The sequence below is a fragment of the Babylonia areolata genome, chromosome 35 (genome assembly GCF_041734735.1).
Source record: "Babylonia areolata isolate BAREFJ2019XMU chromosome 35, ASM4173473v1, whole genome shotgun sequence".
Taxonomy (NCBI): domain Eukaryota; kingdom Metazoa; phylum Mollusca; class Gastropoda; order Neogastropoda; family Buccinidae; genus Babylonia; species Babylonia areolata.
This window is the reverse complement of record NC_134910.1, coordinates 1803586-1826708: the sequence shown is the minus strand read 5'-3', so window position 1 is coordinate 1826708 and position 23123 is coordinate 1803586. Positions and strand designations below refer to the sequence as shown.

Below are 23123 nucleotides of genomic sequence, written 5' to 3'. Positions count from 1 at the left end.
ACGCGCGCGTGAGTATGTGTTCCTTCCCTCCCTCATCGTCAGCCCAGGTGGTGGTTTTCTTTTTCTCGTGCATGTACATCTGTACGTTATTAAGCTGAGCTACATGTCTGATAAGAACTCACCTGTCGATGTCGTGGGCATCGTAAGATGCTTTAATCACTGGCAGTTGCACCCAGTCAGGGAGAGGTGGTTTCTTTTCCAGTCCGTCTGCGTTCATTTTGGAATGAGGAGGTTTTTGCCGATTCGGTTCGGGTTTGGGGCCTCCAGTGCCACTACATTTCCTGGGTCCGTGTCCGACCAGGAGGTCTGGAACTACGTTCTAGTTCCAGGGATTTAATCTCCCTTATGTTTTTTTTTCCCTCACGAGCTCGTGAGCTCCGAAGAGTGTTCCGACGAGTCCCGCACGTTCCCCGGGTGTTAAGGTCGTCTTGGACTCACGTAATCCACCTTCCCCAGCCTCCGCCGTTGTCTTGGGCACCCGCAGCTTTCCCTGCGCCTGTGAATTCCCTGAGTCTGTCACAGGGGTGTCCCCGACGCACATGAAGATTGCCGCTTTGCATGCCCTGTCTGCAGAAGGACTAGGACTCTCAGTTGTCGCCGGCATCTTGGTTCGTCTGTGGCATGGACACTCGTGTTCAGGACCAATGCGAGCCGTACATGGACGGTAGAGGATGCGTGTGCACGTGTGAGAGCAGTGCACAAGAGGGGTGAGTGTGTGTGTTCAAGCGAATGTGATTTATTTATTTTTCTCTCATTCCCACTTAAACACAAAAAAAAAAAAAAAAACTTGAAATGATGTGGCGATTTGTATTAGCGGGTTAGTAAGTTTGGGGTGGGGGGGATTAAGGGAAATAGTTTAGGCCTCATTGCTGTTTCAGTTGTCAGTATGTCTGTGAGTGAGTGGATAAAGTTTGGTATTGTGTATAAATTCTTGGCGTTGGCTGCACTAATTTAGCGTGCGAGGATCCGGAGACCCATTTTTCTTAAATTTTCTTTTATTAGATTGCGCGGGGCCGGTCGGGGTGTAGGTGGGTCCTCGGCCTCAACCGGTCACGTGACACCAACAGTCGAGAGTTTGAATCTGGGTATGCGTAAATAGAGTGGATCTCACACACTGAAAGCCGTGCAAAGGTCGCCACATACAGCCTGGCCCAGCTGTAATGTGTGGGCATTGCGTTGCCTTGGCTGTGTCCTCTGGGTGTCCGTGTGTTTCAGTTTGTTTCAGTAGCTCAAGGAGGCGTCACTGCGTTCGGAAAAATCCATATACGCGCTACACCACATCTGCCAAGCAGATGCCTGACCAGCAGCGTAACCCAACGCGCTTTGTCAGGCCTTGAGAAAAAATAGATATAATAAAATAAAATAAAATAAATAAATAAATAGATAAATAAATAATGATATAATAAAGAAAGAAATAATAATAATAATGAAAATAAAATAAATAGATAAATTAATTAATAAAAAAAAGACAATGATGATAAATAAGTAAATGTTTAATAATAATTTTTAAAAAAAATTTTAAAACAGACACACATTCACACATACACACACATATGCATAACAGATATGCATCAGACATGCAGTTTCACAGATAGGTAAGCACAGTCAAATACACATAAACGTACATGAGCCCCAACACACACACACACACACATACACACACACGCGCGCACACACACACACACACACCTTACCCTGCACCCCCTCTATCCCCCGTGTGAGCGTAGCGTAGCGTAAGGTAGCGTTGGGAACGGAGAGTGAGGTGAGTCGGACTTGGGGCTGTATGACAAGAGGTGGTGAAGACTTGGTCGTTCGACTGCTGTTCTGAAGGGGGCGGGGGCGGGGGGTGGGTGTGGGAGGAGTATGGATGGGGCGGGGGGTTGGGGCGGGGGGCTGGAAGTCCTGGTCTTGATTAATTAATGGGATCCTTCGATGTCGTATTTTATATACACCCCCCCTCCCCTACCCCCTTCTTCTACCTACCCCGCCTACCCCCTCCTCCCCTCCCCCCTCCCACACTTCCCCTCCTCCCTCCCACACTTCCCCTCCTCTAAGCCCCTTAACCCCGCATCGCCTACCCCACTACCACCACCACCCCCATTCCCCTAACCGCAGTTTCACACCCTCTGACAAATCTGCTGGAAATATTTTTCTGACTTTTCTCTCTCTGTCTCTCTCTCTCTCTCTCTCTCTCTCTCCCTCTCTCTCTCTCAGAATTTTTTTAATAGTCTATCACGATTCGAATGCCTTTTTTTATTGTTAAGAGACGGGGGGGGGATTTTTTTCTTTATTTTCTTCCCTAATGTTTGTAGAACTTTGTAACTGTCTCGTGTTCAAGGAGGCCGCGTAACCTTTTTTTTTTTTTTTTTTTTTTTTTTTTTTTTTTAAACGATCGCCGTGGTTCGTATTTTAGAATATTTGAGACTGCGGGGGCAGTCATCATCTAGTAGGCTTAATTAATGAGACCACAACTGAGTGTCTACGAACAGTGTGTGTGTGTGTGTGTGTGTGATCATTTATTCATTTATGTACCTCTAGAGAAAGAGAGATGGTTATGGTGATAACGATGTTGATGAACTTGATGATGGTGATGATTATTATAATCGTTAGTGTGTGTGTGTGGTGTTGTTGTTGCTTTCATCATGAAAAAAAAAGTAGCGCAGTGTTATTTGAGTATGCAAGGTTATCAGTCTAATGTTGTTGTGTTCTTGTTGGGTTGTTTTTTTGTTGTTGTTTTTTGTTCTTGTTGTTGTTTTGGTTTGTTTTGTTGGGTTTTTGGTTTGTTTGTTGTTTTTTGTTGTTTTTCTTTGGGGGAAGGGGGGGTTACTGTTTCCAGAACGTGTGACATTCAGTGTCTGTGAGTACCGAAATGCTTCCTCTGTTTCTAACACTGCGCCGTGTCCCCTCAACCACTGTTTGCCGCCATCCAGACAGTATTATGCTTTGAAGTTCCTGTCCTGTTCCGGTGCATCGATAATGATGTGATGGGCCATGTATCCAGTTCACTGCTTTTCGGATTTGGTTTGGTTTGGTGTGGGTTTTCATGTGTCCTGTCCTGTCCTGTCCTGACCTAGTCATGCCCTGTCCTGACCTGTCATGTCCTGACCTGTCGTGTCCTGTTATGTCATGACCTGTCATGTCCTGTGTCCTGGCATGGCATGGCATGGCATGGCATGTCCTGTCATTCATATCCTGTCATGTCGTGTCATGTCCTGTCATGTCATGTGTCCTGTCACGTCCTGTGTCCTGTCCTGTCATATCCTGTCATGTCCTGTCGTGTCCTGTCCTGTCATATGCTGTCATGTCCTGTCATGTCCTGTCATGATCATTATTACAGAGGCAGAGGCAAGTGACTGTCATTCGTTAACCTGAAGAGCGACATTGTTTTGTTTTGGTTGGTTGGGTTTTTTTTTTTATATGATGAATATGGGTGTCGATTAAATAATGTTAATGTGAATAGCATCCTACTTGGGTTTGTTGTTGTTGTTGTTGTTGTTGTTGTTTTTACAATTGAAAATGAGTGCCAATTTTTTGTTGTTGTTGTTGTTATCGACGTAATTGTTGTTGCTAGGTGCAATCGTTTCAATAACATTATTGATCAGTGTCATGTTGACCAATGTTGACGTTCTTTTGATCATGTGTGATAAATATTGATGAGTTTTCAGTGTCACGTTGACATATGTTGATAGTTTTTTGATCATGCGTGATAAACTCTAGCAATCATTTCAATAACATTATTGATCACTGTCACGTTGACCTATGTTGATGTTCTTTTGATCATGTGTGATGATTATCAATGAGTTTTTGTCTTGTTTATATATCTGTTATGTAACATCAAATACCGACAATCTTTGTATCGGAAGAGTAACGAGTGCATTCATTTATAAATATCCCATGATAATCGTGATTCGTTCCTGCTATCATCTGCTCGGAATGTTAGACGCATTACGTTCGATGCTGTATGTGTTTCATTAAAATAAAAGCAGTTCGCATCGTCTCCATCCCCGAACTTTGTAAATAAACACCACTCAGTTGCCAGCTTGGCTTGTGTGAGTACTAGCATTCCGTCAACAATGGTTTACATAATTATTAAGACTCCCATATCCTCGACCAACGAAACACTTATAACACTTACAGACACCACCGCTGAATAACGTGGTCTGAAGAGCGCTATTGGTCAGTCAAATGAGTCGTAAGACTCAAACGCAGTCTTGCCGAATTCCCCTCACCCCCCCCCCCCCCCCCCTTCCCCCGTAGTCCGCCCAGACAGAAGTCAAGAACGATAACCACGTTGCCATTTCCGTGCTGTTGGGTGGGGGGCGGGGCGGGGGAGAGAATCTTAAGGCCCGTCGCACACTAGATTCGGCGGTCAGCGTCAAAGCTTTGTATCGCTGCCACAATGTTGCTGAGCGCGTTAATTTAAAACAACGTGTCCGTGCATCCACCCTTTTAAACCTTGCACCCTGTTGGGGTTTTTTTTTTATGAGAAGCTCGTCTTAGAAAGGCACAACGAAGTCAATGCACCTAGAACACGGCGGAATACTGTCGGGACGATGCCTAAACTGTTTCATCCTCTGTACGTTCTGGTCAGAAAATGTGACAGAACAATCAGTGGTCGCGAGAAGCGTGCCAAAGGTTGATATGCATGTATACACACACACACACACATATATATATATATATATATACGCGCGCGCGCGCGCGCGTGTGTGTGTGAAAACAAAAAACACGCAGGTGCCTCATGAAAGTAACCATATACTCCGCTCGTACTCATCTAAATATCGTCAAAGTATTAAAAAGAAATAATACTATCACAGACACACACAGCTAGTTAACTAGATAGTTAGATCAACAGTCTTTTAATTTCTTTATAAAAAAAAAAAATTTAAAAAAGAACGAAAGAAAAGACAAACAGGTTTGTTTTGTTGTTGTTGTTTTTTTTTGGGGGGGGGTTAAGAGACTGAATGGCTGTTGCTGTTTTTATTCTTATATTTTACGGTCTGCCGTGCCTGCTTCAGTCACCTGCAAGGGTCCAGGACCACTAGAGTGCACGATTCACCTCTCTCCCTCTCTCTGTCTCTCTGTATATGTATATATATAGATAGATGTATGTGTGTGTGCGTGTCTATATATATATATATATATATATATGTGTGTGTGTGTGTGTGTGTGTGTGTGTGTGTGTCTATCTAGACAGATATATTTTCTTTTCAAGTTATCTCGGAAGCATCATTATCTTTCTGTTCATTGACTTGCCTATTTTACTTATTTCTTCATTCATTTATTCAGTTAGTTCTGTAGTTATCTATTTATTCATTTGATGATTTATTTATCTATTCGTTCACTTATTTATTCATTCATTTATTTTGATTTGTTCAATTGTTTTCTTTTTCTTTTCTTTTTTTTTCTTTTTTTTACCAACCTGATTTTAGTTCCAGCAGGGTCATGTGCGGTCACCTTGACCGTGTGCTCGTGAATCGGGAACACGTCTCGGACCTTCGTGAGTGAGTGAGTTAACGACCTATCGGCGTTTCGCCCTTAAGGTCAAGTCGTTCGTGGCTGTGGTCTTATCCATGACGGGTGATGTGGCCGAGGCGTTGTTCCTGTGACCCAGCGGGGACTACCAAGTCCTGGCTGCCGGTCCGGGGAGGGGGGGCGGGGGGGCGGCGGTCCTCGCCGTGTCCTGACTCGGGGCTTTACTTTACCTGACGAATTTAAAGGCCAAGCCAGTCCACATTCCCCATCCCCAGCCCCACCCTCTGCCCCCGCCCACAGTATTTGTATTTGTATTTCTTTTTATCACAACAGATTTCTCTGTGTGGAATTTGGGATGCTCTCCCCAGGGAGAGCGCGTCGCTATACTACAGCGCCACCCTTTTTTTTTTTTTTTTTTTTTTTTCCTGCGTGCAGTTTTATTTGTTTTTTCCTATCGAAGTGGATTTTTCGACAGAATTTTGCCAGGAACAACCCTTTTGTTGCCGTGGGTTCTTTTACGTGCGCTAAGTACATGCTGCACACGGGAACTCGGTTTATCGTCTCATCCGAATGACTAGTGTCCAGACCACCACTCGAGGTCTAGTGGAGGCAGAATCGGTTAAGCATTGGACTTTCTGATTCACTGTTGAAGAACTCGTGGTATTCACGAGGCATGATGTTTGTGTCCATAGTGGGGGAGAAAATACTGTCGACTGTGCAGAGATGGTAATAGTAGCAGTAGCAACAGCAGCAGAAGCTATAGCGGTAGTCTTTTCACGTGTATGGTATTTGATGATTTCAAAGTTACAGTGGGTGTGAATACACTGCCCCTACCGTCTATATATATATATATATATATATATATATATGATAGTCAGTCGTGTCCGACTATGACCATCAGAACAGCAGAGGAGGCAACTGCTGTTCCGACTATTTGGGCTAGAATTTGATTATAGTGGAGAGTGTCTTGCCCAAGTTACATCCCCACTCTCTCGGCCAAGAGGGTTTTAGGACAGTCGGCGTTGGGATGGTTCCCAAAGGCCAACTAGCCCACAAGGCCGCAGCACTAAGAGCCAGTGCAATTTTGCCTCCTAGTTTGAGAGTCATAGTCCTTCACAAAAGACTAAGCCGTAAATGGTTTCCCATTGACTGGAGAAACCATTGATAATACAGCTATCACTTTGCTGTTGGCCCAAATGTAAACTTAAGTCAATCTGCCTAAAAGGCAAAGGGACCACACACATCTTCGTCTTTTTCTTCGTTCGTGGGCTGCAACTCTCACGTTCATTCGTAATGTACACGAGTGGGCTTTTATGCGTATGACCGTTTGTTGTTGGTGTTTTGTTTTTAACCCCGCCATGTAGGCAGCCATACTCAGTTTTCGAGGGGGGTGCATTTTTTTTTTTTTAACCTAACTCAACTGCAATGTTTCGACGTTGAAGTTTGCTTCATTTTTTTTTAATAAAAAAAAAAAACGGTTTCCATCCTTCTGCACATTTATAAACTGCAAGCAAAGGGTCAACAAATAGTAAAGAGTGGTAACTCTCCATTCACAAGGTACACAACTTCGTAAGCGTAAGCAACACTGACGTGAAGTTTTGTACCATGTGACTGGAGAGAGTTACCACTCTTTACTATTTGTTAATCATTTCATCTCCTGGCCTCCTTGTTTAATTTGAAAGCAAAGGGAACTAACGTCTACAGTATTTCCAGCTGTGTCTGTACATGCCAATTTGGAGGGGGAGGAGGGGGACCAGGGGGCTGGGAGATGGGGGTGGGGGGTCCGAGGTGGGCAGGTTTCAATATTTCCTATGCTTTTCCGCCATCAGTATGGCAAGGGAAGGGGGTCTGAATGGGTTAAGACATGGTTTCTTTCGCGCAGAATACGTGTGGTCAGGTTTAAAAAAAATTTTTTTTAAGCGGACCTGCGCACAGGCATTGTATCTATGTACATATGTTATCAGGCCTTAGTTTTCTTTGATGATCAGTTGACGTCTGTGTGTATATATATTCTCGTCGATGAGATGTTCGGTTATATTATAATCAGGCAACAGGTTTTGTATTTCATTCATAGCAATACGCATTGCATGCATCATGCTGTTACGGATGTGTGTGTGTGTGTGTGGGGGGGGGTGTATGTGTGTGGAGTGTGTGTGTGTGTCTTGACCATTTCAGCTATACGGTCAGTTGCGCCAGTTCACCTGTCTCTGAAGCAATATCTTTCTACCTACTTACATACCCTCATGGCCCTCTCCCTCCTCCCTCCCCACGCACCCAGCTGCATGCATGCATACGTCATTGAACGTCACTTATGGGTGGGGGACGGGGGGTGGGGGGAGTCCACATTCCGATTTCCGCGCATACCCCTCGGGATCAATTATCTTTCTTTGACACCTCTCACAGTTCATTCCTTGCCCTGTAATATAGTCACGATTGTTTTGAGTGTGTCGAAGGAACCATAGCATTATTGTCTTGAAATATGCATGTGTGGTTTGTCTGGTGATTATACTCGCGTAGAGTGTTTTTTTTTTGTACAGAGTTTGATAATGTTGACAACACATGCTTTTATTCTTTTCTTTTTGTGCTTGTTTGGGTTAGTTTTTTTTTTAGAGGGGTCGGGGGGGGGGGGTTTCTGTGCCCTTCTAAGATTGTAGAACTTTTTTTTTGTATAAATATCGGTGACAGCAAATATGTAACATGTATTGAAATTCGCTCTTAGCACATTTTTTGGGAGAGTGAAACGTACACCTGTGTGCATTTGTTAAAAACCAGTTTAAGGTATTTCCATTTTAGATCTTTTTTGTGTTAGATATGTTTTGCCGAAAGTAATGCAGACTGATGTCATTATTATGTCATGTCTAACTCTGTATCGCCTTGATACATATGGAAGAGGGTGGTTTATTCCTTGTTGAACACTATACTGTACACTCGTTGTATACCTAGCGTGTACAGTGTGTTAATCTCAGTGAGTGGTATCATCCGTAGCTATCCTAGTGCTCATGTGGCTTTGTAGTGATATGATTCTGTTGTACATCGAAACGATCATTGGTATCGATCTGTGATAAAGATGTAAGGCAATAAACTTTTACAGCGAGTCCTGATCTGCAGTTCAATTTTGTTTTTGCTTGGTGAAGCTGTCGGTGTGTTGGTTGTGTATGTGTCTAGTGTGTGTGTGTCTCTAGTGTGTGTATGTCTCTAGTGTTTGTGTGTCTTTGGTGTGCGTGTTTCTCTTTGGTGTGTGTGCGTGTTTCTCTCTTTGGTGTGTGTGCGTGTTTCTCTCTCTCTCTCTCTTATATGCGTACATGTTTGTGTGTCTCTTAGAACGGCAGATGTGTAAGTCGGCCAAAGTGCTAATATCTTTACCGTTGGAAAATAAACATTCATTCATTCTCTCTCTCTCTCTCTCTCTCTGATAAGGAACATGTTGTCTATCTTCTTTTTTCCTCGTTCGCCTCCCATTAGATGAGCAGCCCGGTGTCCTCGATGAAGGCTGCCGTCCGTCGCAGCTCCTCCAGGGTGCCGTACAGTTTGGCTTCCACTGCTGTCGGTGTTGGCCAGTACTTCCTCCTGGATGCTGCATGCGTCCTACAGTCTTTAAGGATGTGGTCGGTAGGATATCAGATTATGTTATCGATATGTACTAAAGGCGTGAAACAATGGGATGAACTTTGCCCTGTTTTATTTTCTTTGTTTATTAGCGAGTTTGCTCGAGAGATTATTGAAAATGGACGACATGGCGCATCATTTGATGCAGCAGAGTTATTCATAATTATTGCTTTTTGCTGACGTATAAAAAATATAAAATATATGCGACATGACTGACAGGAATACAAAGTTTCCTCCCGGTTCCCCCCCCCTCCCCTCACCCTCCCACAGACAGACAGACATAGGGGTGCAAAGAAAGAGTAATGGAGGGACAGAGAGAGGCAAGGACAGAGACAGAGAGAGGCAGAGACACAGAGAAAGAGAAACAGACAGATTAACACAGTCATAGGGATGCAAAGAAAGACAGATGGACAGAGAAACAGTCAGGCAAAGACGGAGACAGAGAGACAGGGTCAGGCAAAGACGGAGACAGAGAGACAGGGTCAGGCAAAGACGGAGACAGACAGAGAGACAGAGAGTCAGGCAAAGACGGAGACAGAGAGACAGGGTCAGGCAAAGACGGAGACAGAGACAGAGAGACAGAGAGTCAGACAGAGAGACAGAGTCAGGCAAAGACGGAGACAGAGACAGAGAGACAGAGTCAGGCAAAGACGGAGACAGAGAGAGTCAGGCAGAGACAGAGAGAGACAGAGTCAGGCAAAGACAGGCAAAGACAGAGACAGAGAGACAGAGTCAGGCAAAGACAGAGACAGAGAGACAGAGTCAGGCAAAGACAGAGACAGAGAAACAGAGTCAGGCAAAGACAGAGACAGAGAGACAGAGCCAGGCAAAGACGGAGACAGAGACAGAGAAACGGAGAGTCAGGCAAAGACAGAGACAGAGAAACAGAGTCAGGCAAAGACAGAGACAGAGAAACAGAGTCAGGCAAAGACAGAGACAGAGAAACAGAGTCAGGCAAAGACAGAGACAGAGAGACAGAGCCAGGCAAAGACAGAGACAGAGACAGAGAGACAGAGTCAGGCAAAGACAGACAGAGAGACAGAGTCAGGCAAAGACAGAGACAGAAAAACAGAGTCAGGCAAAGACAGAGACAGACAGAGTCAGGCAAAGACAGAGACAGAGACAGAGTCAGGCAAAGACGGAGACAGAGACAGAGTCAGGCAAAGACAGAGACAGAGTCAGGCAAAGACGGAGACAGAGAGACAGAGTCAGGCAAAGACAGAGACAGAGAGACAGAGTAAGGCAAAGACAGAGAGACAGAGTCAGGCAAAGACAGAGACAGGCAAAGAGAGAGACAGAGAGTCAGGCAAAGACAGAGACAGAGAGACAGAGTCAGGCAAAGACAGAGACAGACAGAGTCAGGCAAAGACAGAGAGAGTCAGGCAAAGACAGAGACAGAGAGACAGAGAGACAGGCAAAGACAGATGGACAGAGAAACAGAGTCAGGCAAAGACAGAGACAGGCAAAGACAGAGACAGAGAGACAGAGTAAGGCAAAGACAGAGAGACAGAGTCAGGCAAAGACAGAGACAGGCAAAGAGAGAGACAGAGAGTCAGGCAAAGACAGAGACAGAGAGACAGAGTCAGGCAAAGACAGAGACAGAGACAGAGTCAGGCAAAGACGGAGACAGAGACAGAAACACAGAGAAAGAGAGACAGACATACAGACAGACAGTCATAGGGATGCAAAAAAAGAGATTTTGATGGACAGAGACAGACAGAGAAACACAGAGAGAGAGACAGAGACAGACAGACATAGACAGACAGTCATAGGGATGCAAAGACAGATACAGATGGACAGAGAGGCAAAGACAGACAGAGAGACAGAGAAACAGAAAGATAAAGAAACAGAGAGAGAGAGAGAGAGGAGGGGTTCACATGCAATGATACAGCTCTTCGCTCGTTGCAGTCACATGATCAATAAAGCGTTGACTGTAACTCGGTATCACTTGCCAGCAACACTTGTTGGACCCATAAATCAGTTTGAAGGCGAGGCAGAAGAGACAGAGAGTGAGAGACAAATATTGAACGAGCACAAGTGCACAAAAGAAATAGATATAGTGTGTGTGTGTGTGTGTGTGTGTGTGTGTGTGTTGGCGTTTGCGAGTGTGCCTCTGTCAGTGAGGGGTCCCTGTTGAACACTTATAAACTTCTACATTGTCTTACACTCTGTGTGTGTGTGTGTGTGTGTGTGTGTGGAAGATGTGGGCAACACAAAACGACAGACAGCTAGGTTCGTACAACACCAGGGAATATGACACCCCTGTTCCATCACTACATATAGTTTCTCGCTTTGGAAACCACGAACGAAAGCGTAACAAATAACGTAGCTGAAACCAGCCGCCGTGGCGAAGTGGTTAGCGTCGCGGATTGACGGCTGGGAGGACGCGGGTTCGAATCCCAGCGGAGGTGGGTTTTTCGGCCCGTGGCCGGCTCCTACCCAGAGTTGAGTGTGCTGTGGGCTTAAATGGGGAGACTGGGACCACACAGTCGAGTGTCATACACTTCAAGGATGCGTCTTTGGGTGTGTTGCTCTAATTACTTGACCAGCAATGCAAGTGTCTGTATCTCTCGGGCCTGGTTAACGCCGGGATATCATTATGATAGGAAGCGTAGAGTACAGCCTTGTCACGCAGTCCCAAAACCAAAATGGACCTCCATAGCAACATCGTCATCGTCATCCTCTTCCTCCATCATCATTAATATAAACAAAATAGTCTCAGAGTCTGTGGCCTTTCATGCCCTGCTCTCATGGTGACCTCAGTTTCGATACCCCTCCACTTCCGTGCTTCGGGTGAGTCCTGTGTCGGCAGATTTATGGGGGGCTGTTGTTTGAGGGACGTGGTGGCGGTCTCCACTCTGGGAGGGACGCTTACTCAGTCTGGCTCCGCGACTAAACTATTATTGTCGTTAGTAGGGGCTTAGTAGGTGGTGTCCTAAGTACGTTAAATCAGAACAGGCACCACTGAACACCACCGAAGTGACTCAGCAGCAGTGCAGGGTCTCCTCTGGTGTGTGGCCTCCTGGCAACCTAACATCGATGGTTCCCTGCGGACTGTCGACGCTGGAACTGTGACGGACGAACCCAGGTGTGGCCGTGTATGGGGGAATCTAAATGAGCGGCGTGGGAGTAATGCCACTGAAACGGTGCAGATAATGGGGCAGCAAAAAATGTAGCTGATGTAACTGCCTGAATTGGCGCTCGCTTTCACAATCATGAATGAAAGCATAACAGTAATGTGGCTAAATCACTGCCTCGATAGATGCTCGCTTTCAAAATCACGAACATAAGCATAACAATAACTAATTCACATGTTGAGCAGCAAATCTGTTTTAAAGCCCTCCGTGCAGCAACGTGAACAAAAAACGGGTTCCTGAAATGCCCAGGTTACCAATAATCAATTTCATCATAATGTATGTTTATGCAAATAGACTGATGCATAAAACATGTAGACATTACAGATTGTAATTGTGAATATTTTATTTCTAAGATTACAAAGGAACTCTGTTCCATTATGTACTGGATAGTCATATCAGCGATTGAGAGCGTTCAGTTCTGTTTTTATCTGTGCACTAATTAAACTTAGCAATTCAGACTTGTTCTCTTTGCGGCGTTTCTCTCTCAGGATCGTGTACGTGTAAAGGAAAGGGTTCAGAGCAGAGTTGAATGGCAGAACGAAAACAGCCATGGCTGTGTTGACCTCCCCTGGAACAGGAAGGTCCAGCTTTGCCAAGAGTCCACAGACGCCAATGGGGAACCAGCACAGAAAGTCTGACATGGCAATGATCAGAAGACGACGGGCGACGGTGGCCTCTTTGGATCTGGTTTTGTCCTTTGTAACGACGTTGTCTTTGCTCTTTGCTCCACCATCTGACATAGTGTTGGCTCTGACTGACCAGTAGATAAGGGCCTGGCCTACAGAAATCAACACAAATAGAACAAAGTTGAACACAATCATGACAGCAAAAGAGTAGTGACGACCAGGAAAGTCAGTTCTAGTGACTGGCAGAGGAATGCAGAGTCCTGTCTGGCTGTAGAATCCCCAGTGTGACGTCACAGGGAGTAGAGGGACTGAGGCCAGGACCATCCCCAGTCCCCAGCTGACAGTGCAGGCCACGTGAGCTGACGTGGATCCAAAACGAAGCCGACTGAACGGGAAGCAGATGACCAGAAAACGATCCAGAGTGATGAGGCAGATGAGGATCGATGATACCTCACAGGACAAAAGGGAGAGAAATCCTGAAATACTACACACTGTGCTTCTCTTCCAGTATGACTCCTTCCACAGGTAATCTCCAGCATACACATGGTCTGCCAATCCAATTATCAATAAGTAGACACCCATGAAAAAGTCTGACAAGCACAGATGAATGACAAACACTGCATGACCAACCTTAAGTTTGGCTGATGAGAACCATAGTCGGTAAACAAAACTACACATATTTCCCAACAAAGCAGACATAGCAAAGATGGCCAGAGCAGCTCTGTAAGAACCAGCTTTCAACAAATTATCACAGGACGAGATTTCATCAGCTGGCACGATGCATTTTCCCATAAATTCGTCAGGTAGTACAGCAGGACAGCACAGCTTGAAGTTGTCAGCAATCAGCTGTTGCAGATTGTCCATTTCCTTCATGAAATTAGGACTGAAGTCAGATATAGGACAGTCTTTCAAATATAGCTTTTTAATATTTCTAAACAAACCTCTTCCTTGCAGAGTGTTCAATTTGCTGTGGGAAAAGTCGATAATTTCAATCACAGGAATAAAATCTGATAAAATGTGTAAGAGGGAAAAGTCATTGGAAACGCCAGAAAGATTGAGAAACAAGAGAGATGTCATTCTGTGGCGTATGTTGACACCAGAAATTCCAGATGACAATGGGTTGCCTGAGAGATCCAGTTCTTTAAGCTGACGTAACTGTGAAAAGTGATCAAAGCTGATTACAGTGTACTGAATTATCGCTTATGTCTAAAACTTGGAGATTTGGCAGATGTATGTCGCTAAACCCTGTCCAGCCACATGCTCCAGCACCAAGATAAATCAGCATGGTCTGGTTTGTGATGGTAGTTAAGGTCAGTCCACTCCCCCTGCCCTCCAGATAACGTATACTGGGGAAGGTGTCAGCGTGAAATAGCCATTTGTCGCTGAACGTCTTTCCGTAACAGACACAGCGATCAGGACACGACTTAGTCACCTCACACGCCATTTCATCGTCCTGTTGTGGACACTGAGGCCAGCCATCACACAGGTGATCTGGATGCATGCATATCTGTCTGTCCAACCCACGACATCGGTAAAACCCTTCACATGTGTACATGTCACACTCAGCTTCATCCTCGTGACCCGGGCAGTCACTCATACCATTGCACCTGGTGTACACAGGCAGACAATACCCATTGCCAGGACACTGGTAGTGTGTTTCTGGACAGCGGGTGGAGTTTCCAGGGAGAGGAATTAAAGTGAAACTTCCTGGTCTGTCGAAATTGACGATGGCAGGAGGGTTAGTCACATTAAAAATAAAGACTGGTTTTTCCGATTTTGTTCCACAGTCCTTCTCGTCGTGTTGTATCTTACAGTTGACAACGTCATCACACACCTGTTCGTTACTGATGCACTGAAAAACGCGAACAACAGAGAGCTAAACGAGTAAGATGATGGGAAGGAGGAGGAGGAGGAACAGACACACACAAAGAACGTCAGATTTTCAGTTTCAGTTTCACTTTCTCAAGGAGGCGTCACTGCGTTCGGACAAATCCATACACGCTACACCACATCTGTTGAGCAGATGCCTGACCAGCAGCATAACCCAACGCGCTTAGTCAGGCCTTGAGTGCATGCTTACATATTTGTGTACCTATGAAAGTGGATTTCATTTTACGTAATTTCGCCAGAGGACAACACTCTCGTTGCCATGGGTTCTTTTTCAGTGCGCCAAGTGCGTGCTGCACACGGGACCTCGGTTTATCGTCTCATCCGAAAGACTAGACGCTCAGTTTGATTTTCCAGTCAAACTTAGGAGAAAGGGCGAGAGCGGGATTCGAACCCACACCCTCACGGACTCTCTGTATTGGCAGCTGAGCGTCTTAACCATTCTGCCACCTTCCTCCTGAACGTCAGAAAGATGCAGGAGATATGCTTTACAAGACAGGAACCACCAATCAGTGTCCAGTCAGGCATAACAGAATGTCCGTACAGCAAAACAGAAGAGTTAATCAAGATAATGTTTCTTATGAAAAGTGTTCATTTTCCCTGCCATCTCAATTCACCACCTGGTTTTTAATGATATCTGAAAATACGAGTAAATTACAATGCAGTGAAATACAAGCGATAGTGCAGTGTTACATAGATGTATATTATCTTAATTTCAAGAGATGTAATTTTCATTCAAGCACTTATTTCCATTTCGATTTTATGAAATCAGTTCTAGATATTGTAACTAATATTCTGTTTTCACCAAAGTGTGTGTTTCAAAAGGGGTTCTTTTGTTAACTATCAATCCAGTGTGAGATCAACATCAGCAAGGTAGGAATTAGACAGTGCTCTCTACATAAGGTCAATGCTTCAATTTTGATGACTACACGCATCTCTCAAAAGTAATTAATAATGTAATGATTTTAGACAAAGATATCTGCTTTTATTTATACAGTTTTTAGAAGGTTGATTCCATAGAGTAAAAGGATATAAACATCAAGGATTAATTAAGGACGTGTAAAAAAAAAGTTTGCTGTGATGGCATAAACAGGGGTATTCGCCTAAGATTTATAAAATTTAAACAGTCGTTTACTTATCCAGCATAAAAAAAACTGATTACAATCTAGTGAAATGTGAGGTCACAGAGAGTGAGCTGGGGGGACGGGGGTGGGTAAAAGAGGGAGTGGGACACAGTCAGTCACACTGACACTGTCGGAGACAACAGACAGACAGAAAAACAGACCACTGAACAGAACCACCCACCTGTCCCTGGCCACAGTCAAAGACACCATCTCCACAAGGCGGGAACTGACAGAACGATTCATCACTGTTATCACCACAGTCCTGACGCCAGTCACACACAACACTGTACGGCACGTGTTCGCTGGTCAACGTGCATTTGAAGTAAGGAGCTTTGAGTGTCACTGAAACTTGGCACATCTGTGTTTGTGACACACCTCTGTGCCTTACTTTCCTCTGGCACAGACTGTGGGGGTCACAGGCCAGAGACACGTGCGTCACGTGCTTCAAAGGACACGTCACGAGCGTCGCAGGTAATGATGTGATGCTGAGGTTGGTGGGCATGGTGATTCTCTCCCTTAGACCTGTGTCTGATGGTATCCGACAGAGAGTGTGGGGATTGTATAACTGGAAGACAACAGAAGCAGAATCATAATCCCAAACAAGACAGTGCTTAAACAAAAGTGCTCATCGTACCTTTATATCTGTATGTGCATGAACGTTCAACGGTATTAACACTCACACACTGTGTCACGACCCCCCTAGGGAAGAGGTCGAGAACTGTTTTAAAACCTAACACCCAACCCAGTTCACCCGACAACACAAACACAATAGATATTTCTCGTCCACACAAAATTTATTATCTTCCGCTCTGCTATCCCACTCACGCAACCTTACACACACAGCCTATGCTTGCAAAATAAACAAAAAAACGTATACCACAATTACAAAAAAGAGAAGAAACGAACAGAAGTCGCATACAAAACTACCGATTCTCCTAAATGTAATCAAAAGCGATTTTCCACACACTCAAGGAAAAGACGAACCACCCAAAACCAGGACAGGTACACATGTTCGCGCTTTAATCTTTGGCGGCTTCAGGAAGTTTTCCTCTTAAAAGAAAAAAAAACTGACACACGGTACCAGACGAACTTCGGCGGGTCCGACCAAAGGCACAAGCCCCCAGTCAAAAGGCCTAGGTGCCAGGACTCAGCATACAGTGCCAAGCAAAGGACCAGGCTGCAAGTCAAAAGGCCCGGAACACAGGACACCAGTCACGGGGCAGGAAGGGGCGAAGACCCAGGACACCAGTCACAGGGCAGGAAGGGGCAAAGACCCAGGACACCAGTCACAGGGCAGGACGGGGTGAAGATCTGGGTCACCAGACGAAAGGCCCGGTACACCCAGCACACAGCGAGAGCTGGAACATTACGGAATGATTCCCCCATACTGAGCAATACTAATTCTAACGATAATTAACAAAACCAACAAATGTACCGCACATTCAAAATACAAAGCCGGAATATAATTCCATTGACAAGACGAATTACAGAACTCATACGGCACTCACACTCTCTACACCTATCATACAGAGCCAACGCCCAGTTTTACACAACAGTGAACTAAGGTAAAACTATTATTTTAAAACTCAATAATAAAATTGGCAAAAATGTTAACCGACACAAGAAGAAGTACATATTCACGCAGTGGTAGCATACAAGTAAATAACGAAATAAGATTGTGTCAAAACCTAACGTACACCTTTCTTTCTTGTCGAACCTCTACCTCTTACACACCTACATCCCTGATAGAAATACAACCAAGCTAAGTAGACAAGTGGCTTCTTACCTGCCACAGGTAGCGTACACCAACGACCACCACAAAGACACGACGACGACGACACACGAAGAAACACCGAAGTGGCTCCAACGGAGGACAGGCGGCCCTCACTTCAACTGGTGCCAAGACGTCGGGGTAGCTACCCCACCAACAACAGGAACGACCCGTACACTACGGCAGTCGGGCTGCAAAAGCCTCGAATATTGTTGCTGCCCAACAATATTTCATATTCGCTCAGGTGAGCTGAGTAACATGCATGCACGTGGTTCGTGCGCAATTCGAGATTTCTACCCGAACTGAAGGATGGGAGAAGGAGGGAAAGTGAAAGGAGGGTGGAGAAAAACGAAGACGGGCCACACGCCCTAACTGTCGTCACAAGTTGTGACACACTGATCCTCTGATCCATTTGGCCCAGAGTGAATCCACGTTATATTCATGCTCTCTTTACTAGACACGAATAAAACAAAATGCACTTGTGAACTTTTAGAGGGAGGGGCTGTAGTGCAGGGAAAATGAAACATGTTGCCACTGTTGTTTTATCACCCTCAACTCTCTGTTCACGCTTCTCCAATCTTCAGCTTTGAAACATCATGCTTTCCTCCTGCAGTACCACTCCTGTACTGTCCACTGGGACAATACCCTGCCCATGGACTCCAGTGACCTGTTCCTGTCATTCAGGACTGACAGATACTTCCCTGTGGAAGTCCCACTGACACTACACAGACTGACTCATCTCTTGGTAACTCCAGTTCTCATTAAAAGGTGTGAATCTGGAATGCTTTTTCTTCCATCAGAGAGAGAGCGCGCGCGCACGCACACACACACACACACACACACACACACACACACACACACACTAACACTAACACTCACGCGCGCACACATGCATGCACGCACACACAATGACGTAGACATCAAGACAATTACACATACATTCCTGGACATTCCTTCTCCCTTTCCCTCACTGTCATTCTCTTCCCTCCTTCTCTCCCTTTCCTCATACGTTCTTTCTGTCTTTGCTGCTTCTTTTTTTTCTTTTTAACAACTGAGAATGTGTGACCATCCTCTTTTCTCATCTTTTCTATACTCATTTTCTTCTTCATCTTCTCTTCTTCTTCTTCTTCTTCTTCTTCTACAACTCTGTGAAGAGTCAGTGGGAAGCCGCACAGAAGAGCTGTTCACCAGATTCCTCCACATATGCCCGTTGTGTCAAAGCTTGGGTTTAGAGGTTTTCCTCTCGATTCTTCAATGTTTTCAGTCCATGTTGTTGTTTTTTTTCTCTCTTGCGTTCCATCTCCCTTCCTCAACAGTTTCTTGGATGATTGTTTTGGCAAGACCGTTGAATCTCGTTACTTGGCCAAACCACCGTAGCTTTCATTTCTTAACTGGTGTCAGCAGATCTTAATATGTTCCAATGAGCTGTTTTAGTGGTTCGGTGCACTTGTTCATTGGTGGTTTGATCGGTGTGCTAAAGTTTAGTAACTTGCAATAATATCGCATTTCTTTGGCTTGAACCATTCTCTCCTAACCCGCCGTGAGGGTCCATGTCTGGCAGGCATACAGGAAGATGGAAATTATCAGTGCATGCAGGAATCTGATCTTGTGTTTCTTTCTGTCTTTCCAGCTGGTTTCAGTTTGGACAGTGCTGATATTGTCTGTGTTTCCATTGAGAGGATTTCTGGTTTGGATCCTTCATTGCTGACGACGGATCCCAGAGAGGTAAATTGTTGAACAGTTCCTGGCTTCTGCCCCTGGATATTTATATCAGCAGTGATGGTGGTGTTGTGGCAGGTTATCAACGTGGTCTTTTCGGCGCTGATTCCATGCCATATCTTGTCGATGTTTCATCCAGTCTTTAAAGAATATTGGTGAGTTCTAGCTCACTACCTGCCAAGCCGTCAATATCGTCTGCAATGCGAAGGTTCGTGGTGTTTCTTCTTCCGATGCTGACTCTGCTGATATGATCTTCAAGGGCGTCAGCCATGACGTGTTCCAGGAATATGCTGAACAGTGTAGGAGCCAGAAAACATCCCTGATGAACTCCAACGGAAGTATGGAACCACTCTACAATAGTGAGTACCACTCTGATTTCTTTGGAATATAATTGCTGGATAGTATTGATGGCTTGTGCCCAATGTTAATGTTTTTTCATTGTGGCCCATAATGGTTCCTGTCAGACTCTGTCAAACGCCTTCTTGAAGTCTATGAAACCGTGTTAAAATTCACTCTGGTGTTGGAAGAGTTTTTCGCAAAGGATACACAGGTTAAAGATCCGTTTGATGATATTTCTGCCTTTGTAGAATCCAGCCTCCTCTTCAGCAATGAAGGTATCTGCTTACGGCTACAATCTGCTCAGAATGATTCGAGCATCACTTTGTGAGGCTGATCAAAGTGACGGTGTGGTAGTTCTGGCAGTGTTGGAGATTTCCTTTCTTGGGAAGGGTGATCATAATTGACTGGGTCAAAGGCGTGGGCCGTATGCCTGTGTCCCAGATTTTGTTGCATATTGCAGTTAGGATGCCCATTGCTGTCTGTCCACCAGGTTTCAAAATTTCTGCAGGGGTGTTGTCGATGCTTGCAGTCTCTCCACATTCTAACGAGTTCACTGCTATTACAACCCACTCTCGGAGTGTTGGGAAGTCATTCTCATTTGATGAATCTTGCACTGTTAGTGCACATGGGTCTCCTTTGCTCGGTTTGTTGAAGGTCAGACCAGTATTCAGTCAGCCTTTTTTACGATGTTTTGTTCCTGTGTGAGACAGTTGCCATTTTTGTCTTGGATGGTGCTGACTTTTCTTTGTTTCTGTTTGGACGTCTGTTTGTGTTTGGTCAGTTCTTTTACAGTCTTCAAAGATTTCCTTTGTGTCGTTGCTGTCATGGTTTTACGCAATGTCTTCACACTGCCGTACAATGCAATTTTTTCTTTCCATTCTTCTTTTTTTTTGGGACAACTCTCCTTGTTTTTAACTGTATTTCTCCTTTCCTGTCTCAGGTTTTAGACTCCTTCCAATGCTGCACATCTCTAATATGTTACTTTGATCCATGGCTTGAATTTCCATTCGTTTACTCCCATGACCTTTGTTGCTGTTTCTTTCATCACTTGGTTGAAATTGTTTGTGATAGCTTCATGACCTCCCTCAAGCAGAAGTAGTGGCGCAGCTTTTCCTCCTTTGACTGTTTGGATTGTCCAGCAATGCCAGGACCTTTCAGTTTATCGAGGTTAAATTTGAGTCGGCTGTTTTTCCTTCTATTGATGTTCCTCAACCGTACTTTGAAGTTCATTATGACTAGGTCGTGGTAACTACCAAGTTCAGCTCCTGGGGCTGGTCTTGTTTTGGCCCTATTCATTCCAAACATGTTCTGGTTCTTCACAAGAATATTGTATATCTGTCTGTGGTGCTGATCATTTGGTCAGTGCCTTGTCCATCGTCGGAATGTTTTATGCTCACCAAGAACCAAGTCATTGTCAACAGCGAATTCTAGCAAGAATAGGCCTTATCATTCAGTAGGGGACGTAGAAATTCATCCAGTCTTCTTCAGCATCTATACCAACACTGGCATTTCAGTCACCCTGAGCGATGAGGATGTCATTCTTGTCGATCTTGTTAGTGACCGTTAGAAGCTAGGTGTATAATTCTTCATTCTGGTCATCATCATAATCTGATGTGGGGGCATGTATTTGCACAATTTGTGATCTAGAGCGGTGTGGCTCGTAAGTGGATATTCAGGAGCCTACCGGAAACCGGGCGGCATCCGCGTTCTGTACGCTCTTGTTGGCCCAAAAATCTCACTCCATGTCCATGTCAGTCTTCTTTCCCACTACAGTACAAGACATCCCCTTCTTCTGTCTGTACTTCTCCGTTGTACTCTAGCCTCACAGAACATTAGAACGCTCAGACTGGCAGAAAAACTAAAAGAACTGACCCATGAAATGGGCAGACACACCTGGCATATCCTCGGCCCCAAACAACACATGAGTTTAATGGAACCATCCTTAAAACTGTCTCTCTTACCTCAATCGGTGCATCACATGTTTCTTCGACCACCTGGACATGGTCGATCCAATGTGGGTATTCAGTGATGAGAGCAATCTGGCACACTTGAACGAATGAAATGTGAATATTGTAGCCTATAAGGCCACTTCCCCATTGCCAGGTGTTGGCATACCTGAAAACAGGTGCATAGAGTAATGTTGTGGTGATGATAATGGTCACAACAACAGAAGCAACATCAAATTAGCAACGATGATAACAACAACAACAACAACAGTTGCAACACTAAAAACAGTCATCATCATCATCATTTTGATGTACTGAAAATGTTGCCACTGAATCTTTTGGCAGCGCTGCAGGTCGCTGGAGATATATTCCTGAAACCAGCAGAGATGATTCAGCTGGACTGCCCTGGTTTAAAGATATAGGGATCGAGGTATGACTGAAAATCTTGGACACTTGACAGTACGTGTGGTACGGGGTCATGATTTCTATAAAGTTAACGATATAGGAGTCATTATCACTGGCTTGGAATCGGCAGACGGGTTTGTTTTATCGTCGTCTTCTCCCTGTTCTTCTTTATCAGGAAAGAACATCAGCTTGCTCGGGTTTGAAGAACGATGAGGGTGTGTGATGAAATGGTTGCCTTGAAAAAGAAAGAATAGCCCATATCCTGGGACTCTTGAATCTTGATGATCCTACGTCCACAGACAGTGGGAACAGCTGATAAAATACTGACCATTATTATCATGGTTCGCTGTATGCTGTGGATATTGACAACATGACAGTGATTTTTTTTCTTTCATTTTTTTGTAAACGTTTGAGGACTGATAGTTTAAGTTATCTTCATCAACACCTTTTAGAAGCGTGAACACGTGTTTTTTTTAACTAGTTTTCTTTCTTGAGTGTTCCATTTATCACTTACATCTATAGCTTTTTAAATCTCCTCGGTAAACCAGAAAGATTTAGTAGTGAGTATACGTGCGTGTGTGTGTGGGTGTGTGTGTGTGTGTGTGTGTGTGTTATAAACAAAAAGTCAACATGTAAACGAAAACGATTTCGCTAGTGTTTGGGTGTCAACAGGTGATGGGGAGGAACGAGTTTTCCTTGTCAGTACTCACATGTTCTTTAAGTAGATGTCTTTTTTTACCTTGATAGTTTCTTCTGTTGCCTGAAGATCAATCAACACATGTTGTCCATCTGCGAGTTTCTCAATGCTTGAGAAGACGGCATCCCACTGCTGGATCGAATCAAAACTGGCCAGTATCGCGCCTTCTGTCTCACAGAAGAGCTTTGAACACTGTAACCCACACTGAGATTCCTGTGCCCTCTTCTTGAAAATAAAACAGTCCCCCTCTCCGTCAATCTGTAACAGTCAAGAAAGCAGATGTTATGAATAATAATAATGACAATAATAACATTAGTAGTGGTAGTAGTAGTAATAATAATAATAATAACTATGAAGTATTGAATTATTCTAAGTGGTTCGAGCAATTGAA

General features: G+C 44.5%; 1 protein-coding gene across 1 annotated transcript; it reads right to left on the bottom strand.

Annotated features, from left to right (window-relative positions):
* Nucleotides 1-343: 343 nt before the first annotated feature.
* On the bottom strand, nt 344-16357 carry LOC143277756 (relaxin receptor 2-like). The gene is made up of 4 exons (XM_076582659.1): nt 16244-16357; nt 14089-14297; nt 12678-13727; nt 344-614 (listed from the first exon to the last, which is right to left on the bottom strand). The coding sequence occupies exons 1-4, from the start codon at nt 16355-16357 to the stop codon at nt 344-346; spliced, it is 1644 nt and encodes a 547-aa protein (XP_076438774.1).
* Between the last annotated feature and the right edge of the window lie 6766 nt (nt 16358-23123).